The following is a 20,440-nucleotide window of genomic DNA, read 5'->3' on the forward strand; positions in this document are numbered from 1 at the left end:
ATCGTGACTGGTGTGGAGAAAGCAAGTCGGGACGTGTTATTTACCCCTTCCCATAACACAAGAACCAGAGGTCACCCAAAGAAATTAAAAGGCAGATGGTTTAAAACAAATATAAGGAAGTACTTCTTCACACAATGCACAGTTAGCCTGTGGACCTCATTTTCAGGGGATGTTGTGAAGGCCAGAAGTATAACTGGGTTTCTAAAAGAACTAGATAAGTTCCTGGAGGACAGGTCCATCAATGGCTATTAGCCAAGATGGTCAGGGATGCACCCCCATGCTCTGGGAATCCCTAAACCTCTGACTGTCAGGAGCTGGGACTAGATGACAGGGGTGAATCACACGATAATTGCCCTGTTCTGTTCATCCCTTCTGAAGCATTTGGCAACAGCCATTGTCAGAGACAGGATACTGGGCTAGATGGACCATTGGTCTGACCCAGTGTGGCCATTCTTGTGGGTCATGATCTAAGCAGGTGTTAAGAATATTTTAAAAGGCGTGACAGAACTGCGTGCATGTTCGCTGGAAGGCTTGTAGAGGTGTAGGGGACTGCATGGTTGAAGACGCTAAGACTCAGAGTGGTTTAGAGGGGTGCTTGTAAAGTGTGCAAGAGGAGTAGAGGTAAATGGGAGCCTAGCCACAGAAGAGGCCAGTACAGAGATTCGATATGGCAGAACAACAATTTTGGCAGCTTCATTCTAAATGGATTGAAGTGGTAACAATAACAAGCAGCTTTACAGCAAGTGTGATTGGGCTGAATTCAGTTCATAGCTGTTGTGAAGTGGGAATTTTGGTAATATTTTTCTGATTCCACTGTGGGCCTCGGTGTCCCTCTGTGCTGTGTGTGAAGGGTTAAAAAGCTCTTGGGGGAGAGTAGTGGACATGAGGTGAGTGCCTCACATACGGGTCTGGTTGTTAAAGGACTGGCTGAAACCAACCCATAGCAATAGAGCATGTGGAAAGACAATGGAAACCCTCAATCACCAGCATGTTCACTCCTAGCAACCAGCAGCCAAGAGGAAAGAGATTTTCCTCAACCCCTCTGCAGGAGAGCAGAGCAAAGGCCCCAGGTGGAGAACACAGGGGAAAGCTGTCATGTGGCTGGGTTAAGAGCTGGCCTTTGGAGTGACACTCACCTGGCTGGGAGGAAGGACAAAGGGACAGAGACGGGAAGAGAGCCAAAATGGCTTTGATAGCGGTATTGCTGAAGGGCTCCCTGGCCTGGCATTGGTCAGGTTGAACTCTCTCTTAACCTTTGCCTCTCTTTGCTAGCTTAAGGACTTTCAGATTCTGTACACCAGGTGACTGTGTGGAAAAGGTCACCTGGGTAGTTGCAAACACTCACTGAGAGTATTGCACCCTGAGGGGATACAATACAAGCCTCCCACAGGAGTCTGGCTGAGCTGGATTCGCTGCAGGGAGCCATGAAGACAGACAGGGATCACTGATGCCTGAAGGTTCAGTTTTGGAGTCCGTGAGCTTGTCCCCGTGGAACCATGCGGGTTCTTGGGGGCTGGCACACTAAAGTGGTCACTTCCAAGGGACTGGGTACAGGCTGGGGCATAGACCAGACCCTGGGGTCGGTGACAGCTTCCATCATGTTTCCCAACATTAGCAAGGTCTGAATACATCCACTAGGTACGTGTTTTCCGATTTACACTTGGAGACCAAGAGAAAAGGAATACGAGATAAAGAACTGCAGTTTAGAGAGTGGAGGGTACAATCTCAGTTCAATGAGCAACTCAATATGAATGGAAATTGTGAACAAACAATTAAATGAGACCACCTAAGATTCTTAACAATAAGCAAAGGAATAAAGCTTGCTGGGGGGAGGCTGATTAGGAGCTTGGCAGATTACTTTTGAAGTGTAAGCACGATGATTTTATAATATGACCTTGATTATAATTACTCAGGCCACTACAAGGATCCCTTAAGAAAGAGAATTCTGCTTTGAGAGACCCACAGTCATTCATTCAGACTATTAATCTAAGTTGCTGGAAAGAAAAAAGTGTCCCAACTATAATTCTAACTGGTACCTCTATGTTCCAGTTGTGTTGCTCCAGGGTATGACGACACTGGTCCATAGACTCTATGCCAGTCAAGTCCTGGTGAAGGAAGGAAAAAAAACCAAAGGATGAATGCTAAGGAAGTGAAATATTTCTATAGTTCATTGCTGTATTTGAACAGAGGAGTGTTACCATAATACAAAATTAATAACCAGACCCTTTGGTTTAAAAAGCTTCCCCTCCCAATTCAGCACTGATTGCTTCTGGCCATTGCTCATGAAAATCATGCAACTTCTGTAGGTATTCTTATTTCTTCTGTAAAACGGTGCGCTCTCAGACAGGACTTTACATTCTCCCAATACTAAGTAATCCCCAGCACTTCTGCAAGGTAGGTAAGTATCTTACCCATTATCGGCTTCTAGCCAGACTGAGAAATCCAATCAGCCTTACTGCCTGGGAGTCTTCCCCTATACTCCAGAAGGAATGGGACGCTACTCCTAAAAATCAGTACACATAAAGGTCACCCCCCACCCCCCAAGCTCCTGCCTAGCAGGGAGTGAGGGAAGCCATTGGCAAGCCTTCCAGCCCGTCACTTCAGGCACAATTCATTGCAACTGTAAAGCGATTCAGGTGAAATGAGTGATATTATTGAAGATGTAGCATTGTTCAGCTTTACACTATATGCTGTAGTGTACAATGTCATCCAGTTTACACAGATACAGCACTCTGAACACATTACAGTGTGATCTGAAACTCAGCGATTGTGCAAAAAATACCAAACCACCACCTACAGACCTCACAGCCACCGGGGCTCTCAGTACTCATTCAACAGCAGGTAAGCACAATTCAAGTCCTTGCTAATCAAAACTTCTGCACAAGTTGCCCATGGACATGGGCATCTGACATGATAAGATAGCAAGCTAACATCACTTTAATCAAAGATTTTTGTCCTCATGCAAAAGTTAACATTCCTGTCACCATACCAGAAAAATAAATCTCTCCCCACACCATCCACTAAAAACATCCTCTAAAATACATAATAGGGTTTTATTTTATACTGCGCCCATCACCATGGTATCTGAGCACATATATATATTTATGGAAAACCATTCTGCTGTTAGCCCTGTAGAAGCAACTGCTTGAAGCAGTCAGTGAAAGTTAGGCATATTATGGGAGATATCATTAAGTGATGTTGGTGCACAAACCTAAAAGCAAAAGAAAGCCACATTGGCTTCCGCTCCATTAAAAAACAAACCAGTAGGGAAATCCTGTTCCATTTGGTAAACTGGAAAACCCCGGTAGAGCTTATATTTGTAGTAGTAATTATTTTACAGGGAAGTGAGTGGCAAGGGAAGACACGATTCATTTTAGTTGTTGCACCTTCCAATGCGCATTGACCCTTTTAAGCCAGAGTCCACTGTTTCCCATTCTGCCTCATTTCTTGTATCAACCCCCTCAGCAAGATCTCTTGGAAGGCCAAGCTTTATTGATTAAGATTAAGTAGCTCATGTTCTGGACTGACTCACTGTTTGCATAGACTGTTTCACTTTCTTTCCTATTAGTGGCTTGAAAAATTTAGTGAACATCTAGCTTTGGGATTAAACCTGATGGCCAGAGAGAGGTTAAAAAATTATATAGTACACAAGTTAAGAAAAGAGTGTCTGTACATCTAACAAAGAGAGGGAAGAGCATCTTCGCAAGCAGGCTGGCTAACCTAGTGAGGAGGGCTTTAAACTAGGTTCACCCAGGGAAGGAGACCAAAGCCCCGAAGTAAGTGGGGAAGTGGGATACCAGGAGGAAGTGCGAGCAAGAGAGCAAGAGAGAGGGCTCCTGCCTCACACTGAGAAAGCCTAATGATCAGCGAGTTATCTTAAGTGCCTATACACAAAGGCAAGAAGCCTGGGAAACAAGCAGGGAGAACTGGAAGTCCTGGCACAGTCAAGGAATTATGATGCGATTGGAATGACAGAGACTTGGTGGGATAACTCACATGACTGGAGTACTGTCATGGATGAATATAAACTGTTCAGGAAGGACAGGCAGGGCAGAAAAGGTGGGGGAAGTGCACTGTACGTAAGAGAGCAGTACGACTGCTCAGAGCTCAAGTATGAAACTGCAGAAAAACCTGAGAGTCTCTGGATTAAGTTTAGAAGTGTGAGCAACAAGGGCGATGTCGTGGTGGGACTCTGCTACAGACCACCGGACCAGGGGGATGAGGTGGACGAGACTTTCTTCTGGCAACTCACGGAAGTGACTAGATCGCAGGCCCTGGTTCTCATGGGAGACTTCAATCACCCTGATATCTGCTGGGAGAGCAGTACAGCGGTGCACAGACAATCCAGGAAGTTTTTGGAAAGTGTAGGGGACAATTTCCTGGTGCAAGTGCTGGAGGAACCAACTAGGGGCAGAGCTCTTCTTGACCTGCTGCTCACAAACCGGGAAGAATTCGTAGGGGAAACAAAAGTGGATGGGAACCTGGAAGGCAGTGACCACGAGATGGTCGAGTTCAGGATCCTGACACAAGGAAGAAAGGAGAGCCACAGAATATGGACCCTGGACTTCAGAAAAGCAGACTTTGACTCCCTCATCGAACTGATGGGCAAGATCCCCTGGGAGAACAACATGAGGGGGAAAGGAGTCCAAGAGAGCTGGGTGTATTTTAAAGAATCCTTATTGAGGTTACAGGAACAAACCATCCTGATGTGTAGAAAGAATAGTAAATATGGCAGGCGACCAGCTTGGCTTAATAGTGAAATCTTTGCTGATCTTCAACACAAAAAAGAAGCTTACAAGAAGTGGAAGATTGGACAAATGACCAGGGAGGAATATAAAAATATTGCTCAGGCATGCAGGAGTGAAATCAGGAAGGCCAAATCACACTTGGAGTTGCAGCTCGCAAGAGATGTTAAGAGTAACAAGAAGGGTTTCTTCAGGTATATTAGCAACAAGAAGTCAGTCAAGGAAAGTGTGGGCCCCTTACTGAATGAGGGAGGCAACCTAGTGACAAGAGGATGTGGAAAAAGCTAATGTACTCAATGCTTTTTTTGCCTCTGTCTTCACGAACAAGGTCAGCTCCCAGACTGCTGCACTGGGCAGCAGAGCATGGGGAGGAGGTGACCAGCCCTCTGTGGAGAAAGAAGTGGTTCAGGCTATTTAGAAAAGCTGGACAAGCACAAATCCATGGGGCCGGATGCGCTGCATCCGAGAGTGCTAAAGGAGTTGGCGGATGTGATTGCAGAGCCATTGGCCATTATCTCTGAAAACTCATGGCGATCGAGGGAGGTCCCGAACGACTGGAAAAAGGCTAATGTACTGCCCATCTTTTAAAAAAGAGGAGGAGGAGGATCCGGGGAACTACAGGCCAGTCAACCTCACCTCAGTCCCTGGAAAAATCATGGAGCAGGTCCTCAAGAAATCAATTCTGAAGCACTTAGAGAAGAGGAAAGTGATCAGGAACAGCCAGCATGGATTCACCAAGGGCAAGTCATGCCTGACTAATCTGATTGCCTTCTATGATGAGATACCTGGCTCTGTGGATAAGGGGAAAGCAGTGGATGTGTTGTTCCTTGACTTTAGCAAAGCTTTTGACATGGTCTCCCACAGTATTCTTGCCAGCAAGTTAAAGAAGTATGGGCTGGATGAATGGACTATAAGGTGGATAGAAAGCTGGCTAGATTGTCGGGCTCAACTGGTAGTGATCAATGGCTCCATGTCTAGTTGGCAGCCGGTATCAAGTGGAGTGCCCCAAGGGTCGGTCCTGGGGCCGGTTTTGTTCAATATCTTCATTAATGATCTGGAGAATGGCGTGGACTGCACCCTCAGCAAGTCTGCAGATGACACTAAACTGGGAGGAGTGGTAGATACGCTGGAGGGTAGGGATAGGCTACAGAGGGACCAAGACAAATTAGAGGATTGGGCCAAAAGAAATCTGATGAGGTGCAACAAGGACAAGCGCAGAGTCCTGCACTTAGGATGGAAGAATCCCATGCACCGCTACAGACTAGGGACCGAATGGCTCGGCAGCAGTTCTGCAGAAAAGGACCTAGGGGTTACAGTGGACGAGAAGCTGGATATGAGTCAACAGTGTGCCCTTGTTGCCGAGAAGGGTAATGGCATTTTGGGCTGTATAAGTAGGGGTATTGCCAGCAGATCGAGGGACATGATCGTTCCCCTCTATTCAACATTGGTGAGGCCTCATCTGGAGTACTGTGTTCAGTTTTGGGCTCCACATGACAAGAAGGATGTGGAAAGACTGGAAAGCGTCCAGCGGAGGGTAACAAAAATGATTAGCAAAAAGAAAAGGAGTACTTGTGGCACCTTAGAGACTAACAAATTTATTTGAGCACAAGCTTTCGTGAGCTACAGCTCACTTCATCGGATGCGTTCAGTGGAAAATACAGCGGGGAGATTTATATACATAGAGAACATGAAACAATGGGTGTTACCATACACACTGTAACGAGAGTGATCAGGTAAGGTGAGCTATTACCAGCAGTTGACAAGAATATCTGAGGAACAGTCGGCGGGGGGAGGGGGGATAAACACGGGGAAATAGTTTTACTTTGTGTAATGACCCATCCACTCCCAGTCTTTATTCAAGCCTAAGTTAATTGTATCCAGTTTGCAAATTAATTCCAATTCAGCAGTCTCTCGTTGGAGTCTGTTTTTGAAGTTTTCTTGTTGAAGAATTGCAACTTTTAGGTCTGTAATCGAATGACCAAAGAGATTGAAGTGTTCTCCAACTGGTTTTTGAATGTTATAATTCTTGACGTCTGATTTGTGTCCATTTATTCTTTTATATAGAGACTGTCCAGTCTGACCAATGTACATGGTAGAGGGGCATTGCTGGCACATGATGGCATATATCACATTGGTAGATGCGCAGGTGAACGAGTCTCTGATAGTGTGGCTGATGTGATTAGGCCCTATGATGGTGTCCCCTGAATAGATATGTGGACACAGTTGGCAATGGGCTTTGTTGCAAGGATAGGTTCCTGGATTAGTGGTTCTCTTGTGTGGTGTGTGGTTGCTGGTGAGTAGGGGGGGCTGTCTCCCAAGATCTGTGAGAGTGGACTGGAACACATGACTTATGAGGAGAGGCTGAGGGAACTGGGATTGTTTAGTCTGCAGAAGAGAAGAATGAGGGAGGATTTGATAGCTGCTTTCAACTACCTGAAAGGGGGTTCCAAAGAGGATGGCTCTATACTGTTCTCGGTGGTAGCAGATGAAAGAACAAGGAGTAATGGTCTCAAGTTGCAGTGAGGGAGGTTTAGGTTGGATATTAGGAAAAACTTTCACTAGGAGGGTGGTGAAGCACTGGAATGCGTTACCTAGGGAGGTGGTGGAATCTCCTTCCTTTTGAGGTTTTTAAGGTCAGGCTTGACAAAGCCCTGGCTGGGATGATTTAGTTGGGGATTGGTCCCGCTTTGAGCAAGGGGTTGGACTAGATGACCTCCTTAGGTCCCTTCCAACCGTGATATTCTATGATCTGGGTATAGTTCTTAGATTATTCACAAATAAAAAGTTTGAAAAGTCATAAGATACATATAGTGCATAATCAGCAATAACCCAAATTTAGGTGAATAAATTTAACAATACAGTTTAGATATTAGAATCCGAATACTCGGGTACATCACTCATGGAAAAGTTGTACAGAGAGTTGGTTGTGGAAAGCAAAATATATTAATAGGGTAGGCCTACACTGTCTGAGGTCCAGGGAAAATAACCTGGTGAAAAGCCCAGGCTCTTCATTTCTACCCCAAGATGTTGAGGTATTGGGGGTGCTGGGATATCTAATAAGGAGCTGTCAGGTGTCTGAAATTTGAAGGTGCCCTATAGCATAGAGGATATGGCTGCTTGGTGCTATAGCTCCTAATGCCTAAACTGCACATTACTCATCACAGATGAAGCATTCTGAGGTACAGAGGATCTGTTCCTTAGCAAAATGCAACAAGTATCATGTCTACCACTTGGACTCCCAATTCTGTAAAATAGTGAGACAAGCTCTCACTAAGTCAGTTCTCATTCAATACTTGAGAATATTTTGGGCTAAGTTCGGTTTCCTATTTTAATTTTGAGCCTTACAGAAACTTGGCAAGATCCAACCTGCCACAAGACAGGTTTGCTTTACTGCAAGAGACAGCATGCTCTGGCTGTGAAGGTGGAGTGATAATCTGATATAAATTCCTTTGGGCAGTCTCCAATTATACCCATCCATTTTCTAAATCTGTGCACCTTTCACTCCTGTCCACTTTTGCTATTCCTGTTAAATTTTGCTTGCTACCTCCCCAAGTTACTTGGCTCTTTTAGAACAGATATCCAGGTCCTCTTGAAAACCTTTGGCTGTCCAGGTGAGAATGTTTTGAGGATCAAGGGACTTCAGTTGCCATACTGAAGATGGATGGCTCATCTGTTTTAGGAATCTGAGATTTTTCTCCCCACACACAAACATTTTGGATTCTCCCTCAACTATTAATTCACCTTGTAAACAAGAGCAGTGCTTGAGATTTAGCACTTGGACTAAATCAGGATTCTGTTGCTCCTGAGCACTCTGACTATGCCGATCTACTCTTTGCCACAGCTACAAGACTGGACCTTTTCTAGAGTTAGAAGAGTACAGCAGTTCAGCTTCTCTTTCCCCTAAGAGACTTCACGGTCATTAGAATGATCAGCTTTCCTCGTTAGCCTGACACCACTCAGTGACAGCGTACATACAAAAATATATTCACAGGCCTCCAATTGTAGCATTTAAGTCAGGCCTGGTCTGTACTAAAAAGTTATGTCGACCCAGCTAAGTCACACACCTGAGTGACACAGTTAAGCCAATCTAACCCCTGACATAGACTGTGCCAGGACGGAAGAATTATTCCATTGACCTAGTTACCGCCTTTTGGGGAGACGAATTAACTACGCTAACAGGAGAGGCACTCCCGTCAACATAGGTAGCGTCTACACTGAAGCGTTACAATGGCACAGCTGCAGCAGCTGCAGCATGATTTCAAGTGTAGACAAGCCCTCAGTCACTTAAATCAGGTGTTTCTAGCCTTGTTCATCTGAGATCTCCAATTCAATGACACCTGCTTTTGTTGCTGAAATATCTTATCAGTAAAGTTACGATTTTGTTATGGTTATTTTTAGTGAAAGTCACAGACAGGTTGTGGGAAACAAACAAAAAGTCACAGAAGCCATGACCTGTGTGTGACTGGGAACTTTGAGGCCCCCCCCTTGCCACCCGCGGCATCTGGGATATCTGGGGCTCCCTCACTGGCTGACAGCTCCAGCCCCGCTGCCCCAGGGCTGAAGGGAAAGTGTTATGGAGGTTTCTGAAAGTCACGGAATCTGACTTCCGTGACAATCTTATCCTTACTTATCAGTGAGTTTCATGGCCATTAAGTCTCAGCTTTAAGGATCTTTTACAAAATTTGCTTTCATTCAACTAAATTCCATGCTTTTAACTCCAGCCACACTTCACTGTCTGCTATTATGAAGTATCCTTCTGAAACAAGGACTTGGATAACAAACTATGTTCCTAAGGGCATGTCTACAATATGAACTTTTGCCTCCACAAGTTATGTTGGCATTAAGCCACTGCAGTTAGTATATTGCTTGTGTATCTTCCTATTTGGCTCCTTGCATCTGTGCTGCGCGTACTCACCAGGAGTGGCTGTGTTGATGCACAGCACAGTGCACCATGGGTAGGTATTCCAGTACGCAACCCACCACCATCCAGCTCACTGTCTTTTAGTAAGTTTTGGCACTTCATGATGAGGCAGAAACTAGTCATGCAAGGGTGACTGGGTGCAAGAGGTCAATTTACCAGATTACAACTGTTTCCATTCCATGTCATCTATAGCCCACAATTTTCACCTGTTTAAAAATCCCATGCAGCCCTCCTTGCTGTCCACCTTCCGTGACATAATCATGGAGCCTGAACAGCTCTTAACCACTGCCATAAGCGTTGCAAGCACAAGACACACAATCCTTCAGTATTGGCATAGCTGCAAGAAGAGCTATGGGGAACATGATGATTTGCAGGAGGGCAGATTGCTGAGAGACAAGCGAGAACCAATTCAAGATCGTTGGTGGCATTCACGAAGCAGCTGCAAATGGTGGAGTGCCGCTTCTGGGCCTGAGAAATGAGCACTGACTGGTGAGATTGCATCCTAATGCAGGCTTAGGATGATGAACAGTGACTGCAAAACTTTTGGATGCACAAGGTCGCATTCCCAGATCCATGTGCCGAGCTTGCCCCAGGCCTCCAGCATAGGGACACCAGAATGAAAGCTGCATTGACAGCAGAGAAGTGAGTAGCAATCGCCTTGTGGTAATTTGCAATGCTGGATTGCTACCAGTCAGTGGGAAGTCATTTTAGAGCTGGAAAATCCAGGGTGGGAGCCATTGTCCTACAAGTGTGCAGGTCATGAACTGTCTCCAGCTATGCAGGACTGACTCTCAGCAACATGCAGGACCCGGTGACTGGATCTGCAGCAATGAGGTTCTCAAACGGCAATGAAGTAAGAGACGGCACGCATATCCCTATTTTGGCACCAGATCACCTTGCCACCAAGCATGTCAGCAGAAAGGGCTACTTTTCTATGGTTATGCAAGCCTTGCTGGATCACCGGGGATGAGTCATCCACATCAACACTGGCTGGTCAGGGAAGGTGCATGATGCTTGCATCTTTAAGAAGGCAGTTTTGTAGAAAGCTACAAGCAGGTGCTCTCTTTCCCAACCAGCTGATTACCATTTGCAATGTTGAAATTACACTAGTGATCCTGGGGGCTCCAGCCTCCAGCTCATGAAGTCAAACACCAGCCACCTCAATAGCTATCAGCTCAGCAGGTGCAGAACGACAGTTGAATGCACTTTTGGTAGATTGAAGGGACGCTGATCCTGTTTGGCCACAAGATTGAATCTCAGTGAAAAAAATATCCCAGCCATTACAGCTGCCTGCTTGTCCTGCATAATATCTGTGAAGGGAAGGGGGAAAGTTGCCACTGGGTAGAGTGGCTGTCTGCTGACTTGGAACAGTGAGACACAAGGGCTATCAGATGAGCTCAACAAGGAACTCTACAGCTTAGGGAAGCTTTGGAAGAGCACTTGAACAGCGAATCACAGTAACGCGTTGTGTACTGGGCTATACCTGGACCTGCTGTTTTGAGGCCTCTTAGGAATTGTGTGGTGCTTAGCGTACATCTAGGAATATAACACTGTCAAAGTAACTATTAATTTTGTGGTGCTTGCTGTGCATTTATGATTATTACACTGTGTTTGTCACTGATCCTGAGTTGTGTCACACTGTACAACAAGCAGCAAGCAGGTACTTTCAGTACCACTAGCCACTCTGCAGCATATGTTAATTAATTTTCCCAACAGAAAACTGAGTAACAAAACCGGTGCAAAGAAAACTGCAATTTAAAAGCAAAAACATTAAAAACTGAATAAATTTATGGAATAGAACTTTACAAGGGAAAGGAACATTTATGTCCATTTTAGCTACACATAAAGCAACCATGGCTTTCACAGGTCAGTGCATGTGAAGGTGTAGCTGTTTTTAACGTCCCCTGGCATGGAGTGGTCAGAGTAGGGATGTGGGCCCCTGATGCCACATGGAATGTTGAGAGGGACATAGGGAAGTGCTGTAATGAGTTCTCCATGGACTGCAAAGGGAAGCGAGCCCGTGACTGTTGAACCTGTAGGTCCACAACAGTCTGCAACATCTGTGTGCGCTGCCGGAGATGCTCCATTGTGTCTTGGTGCATCTCCCTCTCCTTTTTCTGCACCTTTCTTCTGTCTGCTCTGTCCTTCTCCATACAGTCTGCAATATTCACCCTCCAGGCCCTCTGCTCCCAGTCTGATGCAGCACTGGCTTCTTACATGATCTCGCTGAACATGTCATCCTGAGTTCTCTTCTTTCTCCTCTTTGTCTGGCTCAGCATTTGGCAGGTGTGGAAGAGGAATCTCTCATGGCCACCACAGCAGCAGCTACAGATAAAACACACAAACATACCATCGTCAGTACGGTCACAACGGAAAGCAAAAGTTAACATTCAGAACTCCCTTCCCTTGCTCCCCTCCAAGTTTTAAACAAGACATGCTTATTGACACTTCTGCTTCGGAGCGCTTGTGCATGGCAACGCTCACAGAACTAGCCATGGTGCAGAAAATGAGGGGGGAATGGCTCAGTTACATTAAACTATCACAAAAACAATGAGGAGTTGGGTGGCACCTTAGAGACTAATAGATTTATTGATCCATGAATCTGAAGTGGGTTTTTTACCCACGAAAGCTTATGCCCGAATAAATCGGTTAATCTTGAAGGTGCCACTGGACTCCTTGTTGTTTTTGTGGATACAGACTAACACAGCTACCCCTCCGATATTAAACTATCAGTATAGATCACGGGAACTGAATATTGCAACCATTTTCCACATGCGGTAGTGATTTTAGCAGATCTCACTCCTGACAGGCACAGAGAGCACAGCTGCTGCTGGTCCCAAAAGCACCTGGGCCCATCCGCTGCCAGCCTGTTTACTGCAGTGGTGCCTGCTGAAGTTATTGACAACTGGCATGGGAAAGGAAGAAATAAGGCTGCCACCCTCAGAACCCTTTGGGTGAGGATTGCAGAGTACTTCCACGAAAGTTTCATCGAGATCTCTCAGGAAGATTCAAGTGACATCCAACTGCTCTGCACGCCCCCTTGCCTAACTGTACAGGGGAATGAAAAGCAAACAACGCCTCTGCCTCTCTTTGTTGTACTGCTACCACTTCTAGTATTAGTGAGTGAGTGAAAAGTCGATAGCTGCGTCCTGTGAAGCTGGGGATGCCATCAGTACATCACTAATCACCAACAGGAAATATATTTACACACTTACCTGAGGTTCCTTCCCCTGCACTGGGCTTGTCCATGATCTACTGCCAGGACTGACTGGATCGCAGTGGAGTCTCAAACAGGTCCTGGCTTGCAGTGCAGCCAAACCCATCAGTCACATGTCCCCCATCCTCTTCCTCACTGTTCAAACTTAGGGGCCTGTGACTTGGGCTTCTCGGAGATATCCATGATGGTGCGCAGGGTGGTGGTGGGGTCTCTGCGAAGTAGGCATGCAGCACTTTGTAAAAGCAGCAAGTCTGCAGCTCAGACTGGATCGACTGTTGGCCTCCCTGGCCTTCTGATATGCCTGCTGCAGTTCCTTTGCTTTCAGGTAGCATTGCCGCTGCTCTCTCATATATCCCTTCTCCTGCATGCCCCATGCAATCTGCTCATAGATGTCCTCTTTTCCCCACAGGCCCAGGAAATCCAATACCTTCTGTCCATTCCAAGCCAGAATGGATCTGGAGCGTGTAGCTTGCATGGTCAGCTGGGCAGTTGCACACAACAATGGAGAGCTGCTAGGTGTGCTCGCCAAACTGGACAATCAGGAAAATGCATTTCAACAATCTGCAGTGCTTTAACAGGTTGGTGTGTGGGGGGGGGGAAGGCATCTGGTCTCTGTGACCCCCCGGACAGTGAAATTCACAATTTTGGCCAGAGTGGTTGGTTTCGCGCATTGGGAGACAGCTGCAGGAAGTCTGTTAAGGTTAACATAGGAAATGCAGTATCTACACTTGTACTGTGTCGGCCTCAGTATATTGACCATGGCCCAGTGCCACTCGGGGAGATGGTGTTACTGCATTACGGTAACAGCATGCTTACTCAGGTAGGAGACAAATTTAAGTGTAGACACATGCACAACTAGGTTGTCACAAGGTGGCTTACATTGACCTAACTTTATAGCTTAGTCTAGACATCAATGAATGTACATTCTGGATGCCTTTTCAAAGCACTGGACCTGAGTGGACACAAGCACATACTTTATCCCGCTGCCTGCTATTTGTTCAGGCATTTGAGTTTTTACAATGGAGCATCTAAGCCTTTGAATAGCATGTGTTGTAAAGCTCCTCATCACCATCTCTTTTAATAACCCTGAAATGCCGCTAGCGATTGCATATTTACAAGATTCAGAAACTTGTTCACACCTTTGTTTTTACAGATCAGGATTACGGCTGGGCACTGTTAACAGGACTGCCTGCCCTGACAGAACATTCTCTCCTTTTTAAGTTACGCAAAATACAGTAGCAGTTTTTGGATGAAAAGCAAATATACATCACAGTTTGTTACATAAGAATGGCCATACTGGGTCAGGCCAAAGGTCCATCCAGTCCAGTATCCTGTCTGCTGACAGTGGCCAATGCCAAGTGCCCCAGAGGGAGTGAACCTAACAGGTAATGATCTAGTGATCTCTCTCCTGCCATCCATCTCCACCCTCTGACAAACAGAGGCTAGGGACACCATTCCTTCCCCATCCTGGCTAATAGCCATTAATGGACATAGCCTCCATGAATTTATCCAGTTCTCTTTTAAACCCTGTTATAGTCCTAGCCTTCACAACCTCCTCAGGCAAGGAGTTCCACAGGTTGACTGTGCGCTGAGTGAAGAACTTTTTATTTGTTTTAAGCCTGCTACCCATTAATTTCATTTGGTGGCCCCTAGTCCTTATATTATGGGAACAAGTAAATAACTTTTCCTTATTCACTTTCTCCACACCACTCATGATTTTATAGACCTCTATCATATTCCCCCTTAGTCTTCTCTCTTCCAAGCTGAAAAGTCCTAGCCTCTTTAATCTCTCCTCATATGGGACCTGTTCCAAACCCCTAATCATTTTAGTTCCCTTTTCTAATGTCAGTATATCTTTTTTGGGATGAGGGGACCACATCTGTACGCAGTATTCAAGATATGGGCGTACCATGGATTTATATAAGGGCAATAAGATATTCTCCATCTTATTCTCCATCCCTTTTTTAATGAGTCCTAGCATCCCATTTGCTTTTTTGACTGCCGCTGCACACTGCATGGACGTCTTCAGAGAACTATCAACAATGACTCCAAGATCTTTCTCCTGATTGGTTGTAGCTAAATTAGCCCCCATCATATCGTATGTATAGTTGGGGTTATTTTTTCTAATGTGTATTACTTTACATTTATCCACATTAAATTTCATTTGCCATTTTGTTGCCCAATCACTTAGTTTTGTGAGATCTTTTTGAAGTTCTTCACAGTCTGCTTTGGTCTTATCTTGAGCAGTTTAGTATCATCTACAAACTTTGCCACCTCACTGTTTACCCCTTTTTCTCCAGATCATTTGAATAAGCTAAATAGGATTAGTCCTAGGACTGACCCTTGGGGAATACCACTAGTTACCCCTCTCCTCCATTCTGAAAATTTACCATTTATTCCTACCCTTTGTTCCCTGTCTTTTAACCAGTTCTCAATCCATGAAAGGATCTTCCCTCTTATCCCATGACAATTTAATTTACGTAAGTTACCCAAGTTCCATTAGTTTTAAAGAGTGTTGATCTTTACAATATTTGCAGGAGGGCTTACAGAGCTGGTTAGCTAGGTGTATGTTTTGATGAGTACTAATTCACAACACTATTCACTGACCATCACTGTAATATTGCTGTTGTGTTCTTGGTAACATTCCAGGCCTTATCCACAATGGCAATTTTCATGAAACCTCCCACGACTGGGAGCATTAGTGTATATCAGCCTACAACAGTTTTACCACAATTTGCATTAGTACTCCCACCACTGTTACAACCAATGGAGATGTACTGGCGATAGGAGGTTTCCCCCAAAACTGCCTGTGTAGATGCAACCTCAGGACCAGCATCAGCTTGTGAAACAGCACTCTTGCTACCATGTTCCAGTGTAGAGGCAGCATAGTTCAGAGATGTTTATAAATCATCTCACTGACGCTGAAAATAGTTTTCCACTGAATGTTAATGGCTGGTATGACTACAGTTCAAACTGTCAGTCAAGAACCATATTTAGACCATTCTTGCTGGCAAAATATTAATGCAGTTTCCCTATAGCTTGTAGGGACCTTTGTATTAACAGCAAACCCCCTCCCCTTTTTTTTAATACACTAGCCAGCAAGACCATGTTAGAAATCTGAAGTAAATACCACACTTCAATTGCAGTCAGCTTTAATTTCCAGTATCTTATGTGAATTTGTCAGATAATCATGTAAAGGTTTTCCCGCCAGAAAAAGTAGCACATTTTATTAGTCTTTAGTTTCAAATGCCTAAATGACATTTTCAAACAATTCCACTTAACCATAATTTTCCTCTTTACTGCTATCCAGTAGACCCTCAAAAGGTATGAGCATCAGAGTTATGGACTTGCTGGTCAACTGGACAACCTGTGGAACTGGAAGTCAATCAATCAGGCAGCAGCGCAGACAAAAAAAACCCCAAACAAAAAGCAAATACTGCACTGCTTTGGGGCTCTAGCCCTGGGGCTCGGGGCTTGAGACACAGGGGTTGGAACTGCAGCCGCAGGGTGGAGGGGTGGTCAGGGCTCCAGGTGGGGGCTCAGGGCTTCAGCCCTGCGGCTCCACTCCCAGTTTCAGCCTCATGTGGGGTGCTGGGGCTCAGGGCTTCAGCCCTGCAGCTCCGCTCCCAGCTTCAGCTACTCATGGGGTGCTGAGGCTTTAGCTATAAGGGGAGTGCCTGTTTCAGCCCCAGCACTCCCCCTGTAGCTAAAGCCCTGAGTCCCAGTGCTCCCCCAGGTCTAAAGCCTTGAGCCCCGGTGCTCCTGTGGGGCAGAAGCCCAGAGACCCCTGGCGCCCCGAGTGTCAGAAGCCTTCCATCACCAGAGTATCTACGTACTGTATCTCTCTCTGAATTCACAGGCCTTGTCCTTTTACTCAATTCACTTTACTTCTTACTATACCTTTAGACAAATATAAAGAGATAACAAAAAAGCTAATCCCAGCAAACCAGCAGTCACAAACAGGTTTCAGAGTAACAGTCACAAACAGGCTCTCAAGCAGAACAATGCAACCTAACATGGGGGCTCAGAATGCATGAATGCTGAATGCATTACATAACAGGAACTTTCAAAAACTACAATATCAAGAACCACAAAAGCCCCATTAAAAACAAGCATCTAGAAAGTTCAACATTTGTCTCCCATATACCACTTCAACTTCTCATATAAGATACAGAACCCTAAGAAAAAAGGTTGAAGCTGCTTTGTGAGGCAGTCCATTCCCTACAGTTTTGAGATGCAGATTAAAATCCCTGAAAGCTTCTCAGATCAAAGCAGTGAGAAGTGGAATTCAATGTTTTAGTAGCATATTTGCTCAAGAGGTCAGTACTAGCAAACATAAGATTGTGGGGGTTTGTATATTAGACTTTTAGGAAGTTTCTCTTTCTCTGGAAGACTCATATGTTGAAACATCACATAAAAGATGCAAGTCCTCACACCCTCATGACTGGCACTACTGTTAATTCCCAACCCACTGCCAAATTCCAGAGAATTATGTTTCCAAGGGCGAAGAGCATCTGACGTCTAGCAACACAAAAGCCTTTCCCAAATCTTTTTTAGAAGAGAATTTCTTTGCAAGTGTGTTTATCAAGGGTTTTGATATGTATTGTGATGCCCAAAGTATCAGAGGCATTTTGCTAACAAGTTTCCTATCTTCCCACTCCTCAAACTAAAGAGATGTTTGGCTCCTTTCAGCCGCATGCCACTATTTTACTTTTGTTAACGAATTTAGATGAGAGGTAGGTTCATTGCCTTTTTTTGAATGACACTACAGTTTTGAAAGCAAATTTCTTCTCATCACAACAGACACTATCCCATTCTGTGTCTGCAGAGGAAAGCCAACGCTCAGCCATCACTACATTAGAACACAGTCAGAACCTTGAGAATCAGGCCAGAAATGCCATAATGAACATGGATCAATAATGAAATCCTACAAAAGCAGCCTCACTTTGTTCTGGCTCCTAACAAACAGAACTGCATCTCTGTCTGGATTTCCCAAACCTACTCACATCCAGCTTCTCTCTTCAGATGTCCCTAAAGACAGCCCTTGACCAAAACCAAATTAAGAACCTTTTGTTTGCTCGCACAGTATTGGACAGGACAATTCAAGGATACAAAAGGACTTAATATTTATGTTTGACTTAAAATAGAAGCTATTTTTCCATAACAAACTGAAATTAAAGTTGAAAGAATCATTTCTTGAAAAAACAAACCCTTGAAAAGAACTACGAATTTTCTCAAACACGTTAATGAGCCTGGAAATTCCAAGTTAAAGTTCCCCCTTTAAAAAAAAAATATCCAAGATACTTGTAAGTACACAAATGCAGAGTTAACTCAAACCACCTTAACTCTGCCCTCCTTTCATAAGGGAATCATGAAAACAACCAAAAGTTGAAAAACATTATCCCTCCATCACCTGGTTTCATTTCATCACTGACCTTAAAGACTTTAATTACCTTTTTAAATTATACAGCTGTTATGCAGACCGCAGTCTTATTTAAAGTAACAAACAGTCCATGTATAATAGATTCTTTTAACCTTAACTTCAGGTTAATTTTTTTTTTTAATTAAGAACTTCCTTAGGTTTTCATAAACATTTAAGAACTGATCAATGACAAGAGTCCATGTGGACCTTGCAAGCCACACAGGGATGGGCTCAATTCTTTCCAAGATAGTCTCCTGCCTCTCCTGTGTGACTGTCTCTTTCCTCAAAAAGAAAAGGAGTACTTGTGGCACCTTAGAGACTAACTAATTTATTTGAGCATAAGCTTTCATGAGCTACCGCTCACTTCATCGGATGCATGTTTGCCAACGTAGTTTCCTGACCACCACTTCCCTCATCATGTTCACCTACATCTGGGCCATGCTTGCTTTATAAAGCACTCATGGGGTCACATCTCCAATATATGCTTTTTAGCCATGCAAATGTTATGATGTATGTGGAAAAACCACAGCTAACATCTAAATAATTGTACTCAACATCCACAAACAAAATTTGTGGTTGATTACTGGCTGAAGTTCTATGGCCTATGTTATCCAGGTCAGATGACATTATCACAAGGAGAAAAGGAGTATTAGTGGCACCTTAGAGACTAACCAATTTATCTGAAGCATAAGCTTTCATGAGCTACAGCCCACTTCATCAGATGCATGAATGTATCACGGATGCATCCGATGAAGTGAGCTGTAGCTCACGAAAACTTATGCTCAAATAAACTGGTTAGTCTCTAAGATGCCACACGTCGTCCTGTTCTTTTTGCGAATACAGACTAACACGGCTGCTACTCTGAAAATTATCACAGGGGTCGCTTCTAGCCTTAAACATCTACGGGCCTTCAAAACTAGGAGGTTGGAAACTTATTTGACAAAGAGAATGAGAAACTGCCTGCTTCGCCCCCCCCACGGAAAGCTTCCCACTCAGCACTGGCAAGCACGCAAGGAATTTCCCAGGGCGTGTAATTAAAGAGGCTGGGGCAGTCTGTGAAGACTGCCCTGCGGGCAGGTGCACTGACTCATTCCCAACTCACGTCCCGCGTGCAGGAACACTAATCAGAGCCCCCAGCGCTTGCAAGCCACCAGGAGAGTCCACGGCGCCCTGCAGAACACGCTGCACGCCGCGTGGCGAACCGGCCAGAGCGCCGGGGGGCGGGGATGGGGCGAGCAATGCACCTGCTCGCTGCGGGGCTCGGCGTGGTCGCAGCCGCTGGCCCCGTCCCGAGGGCCGCACGGCGGCAGGGGCCTCGTGCCCGTACGGTCCCCGCCCCGGGCCCTGCCCAGCCCCGCGGCCGGCGCAGGCGGAGCTCCCGGCCGCGCGCGGGCTCCCTGGGGCGGGGCCCGGCTCCGCGAGCGCCCGGGGCCCCCGGCGGGACAGGGCTCGGCGGCCCCCGAGGCCCCGCCGGGGAAGTCGAGGCCGGCTTGGCCCCGCTCGCCCGTCGGGCCGCTGCGGGGCCCCGGGCCCGGCTCCCCCCGGGCCGGCACCTGGAACTGCAGCAGCCGCTCGGTCTGCTCCGCCGTCAGCTCCCGCTCCTCAGGCGCCGCCATTTTGCCGCCGCCTCTGACCCGCCGCTCCGTCACTCTCCGGAACTGACGTACCACGCCGCCGCACTTCCGCCCTGGCGCGGCTGGCAGCTGCTCCGGGGTGAGCCGGACCCATTGCCAACGGCCGCTTCCCTGGCCCAGCCGGAAACGGCCGAGCGCCATCCGGAGATGCCCGAACCTCACTCGGGATTGTCCGGAAATACCCGAACCCTGGCACAGGTGCCACGTGACCAACCAGCGGCGGTTCCCGAACTTGGCACGAAGCTGTCCGGAGATGCCCGAAGGCCGTGGTCGCGGGGGGGACCGTCGGGTTCGAATCTGGCCTCCGGCCACAGTCTGGCCCCGGGCCTTCAGCCTCAGCCCCATGCGGGCACAACGGGCTGGGCTGCTGGGCTGCACGGGCCACGGATGGACCAGCCCTCTGCAACCTGGGCTGCATTCTCCTAGGCCTGGGCAGCCCTCCTCCCACCTCCTGAGACATAGGTCAGGCCCCAGGCCTGACTGTGCTCAGCACCAGGGGCT

At 46.2% G+C, this 20,440-nt stretch overlaps 1 protein-coding gene across 2 annotated transcripts in view; it reads right to left on the bottom strand.

The window, feature by feature from the left end:
* The window catches only part of FAF2 (Fas associated factor family member 2), a 29,953-nt gene extending 9,981 nt beyond the window's left edge, over positions 1-19,972 (bottom strand). The window contains exons 1-3 of one of the 2 annotated variants that reach the window (XM_074960171.1): positions 12,882-13,784; positions 11,884-11,991; positions 2,037-2,105 (exon numbers count right to left, since the gene is read on the bottom strand). In XM_074960171.1, the coding sequence (XP_074816272.1) occupies positions 2,037-2,084 (48 nt within the window). In that variant the 5' untranslated portion in view covers positions 2,085-2,105; positions 11,884-11,991; positions 12,882-13,784. Of the gene's footprint in view, positions 1-2,036; positions 2,106-11,883; positions 11,992-12,881; positions 13,785-19,858 lie in introns of those variants that run through there. The other variant, XM_074960169.1, reaches the window with a different exon arrangement.
* Positions 19,973-20,440: the final 468 nt, after the last annotated feature.

The sequence above is a fragment of the Natator depressus genome, chromosome 8 (genome assembly GCF_965152275.1).
Source record: "Natator depressus isolate rNatDep1 chromosome 8, rNatDep2.hap1, whole genome shotgun sequence".
Taxonomy (NCBI): Eukaryota; Metazoa; Chordata; order Testudines; family Cheloniidae; genus Natator; species Natator depressus.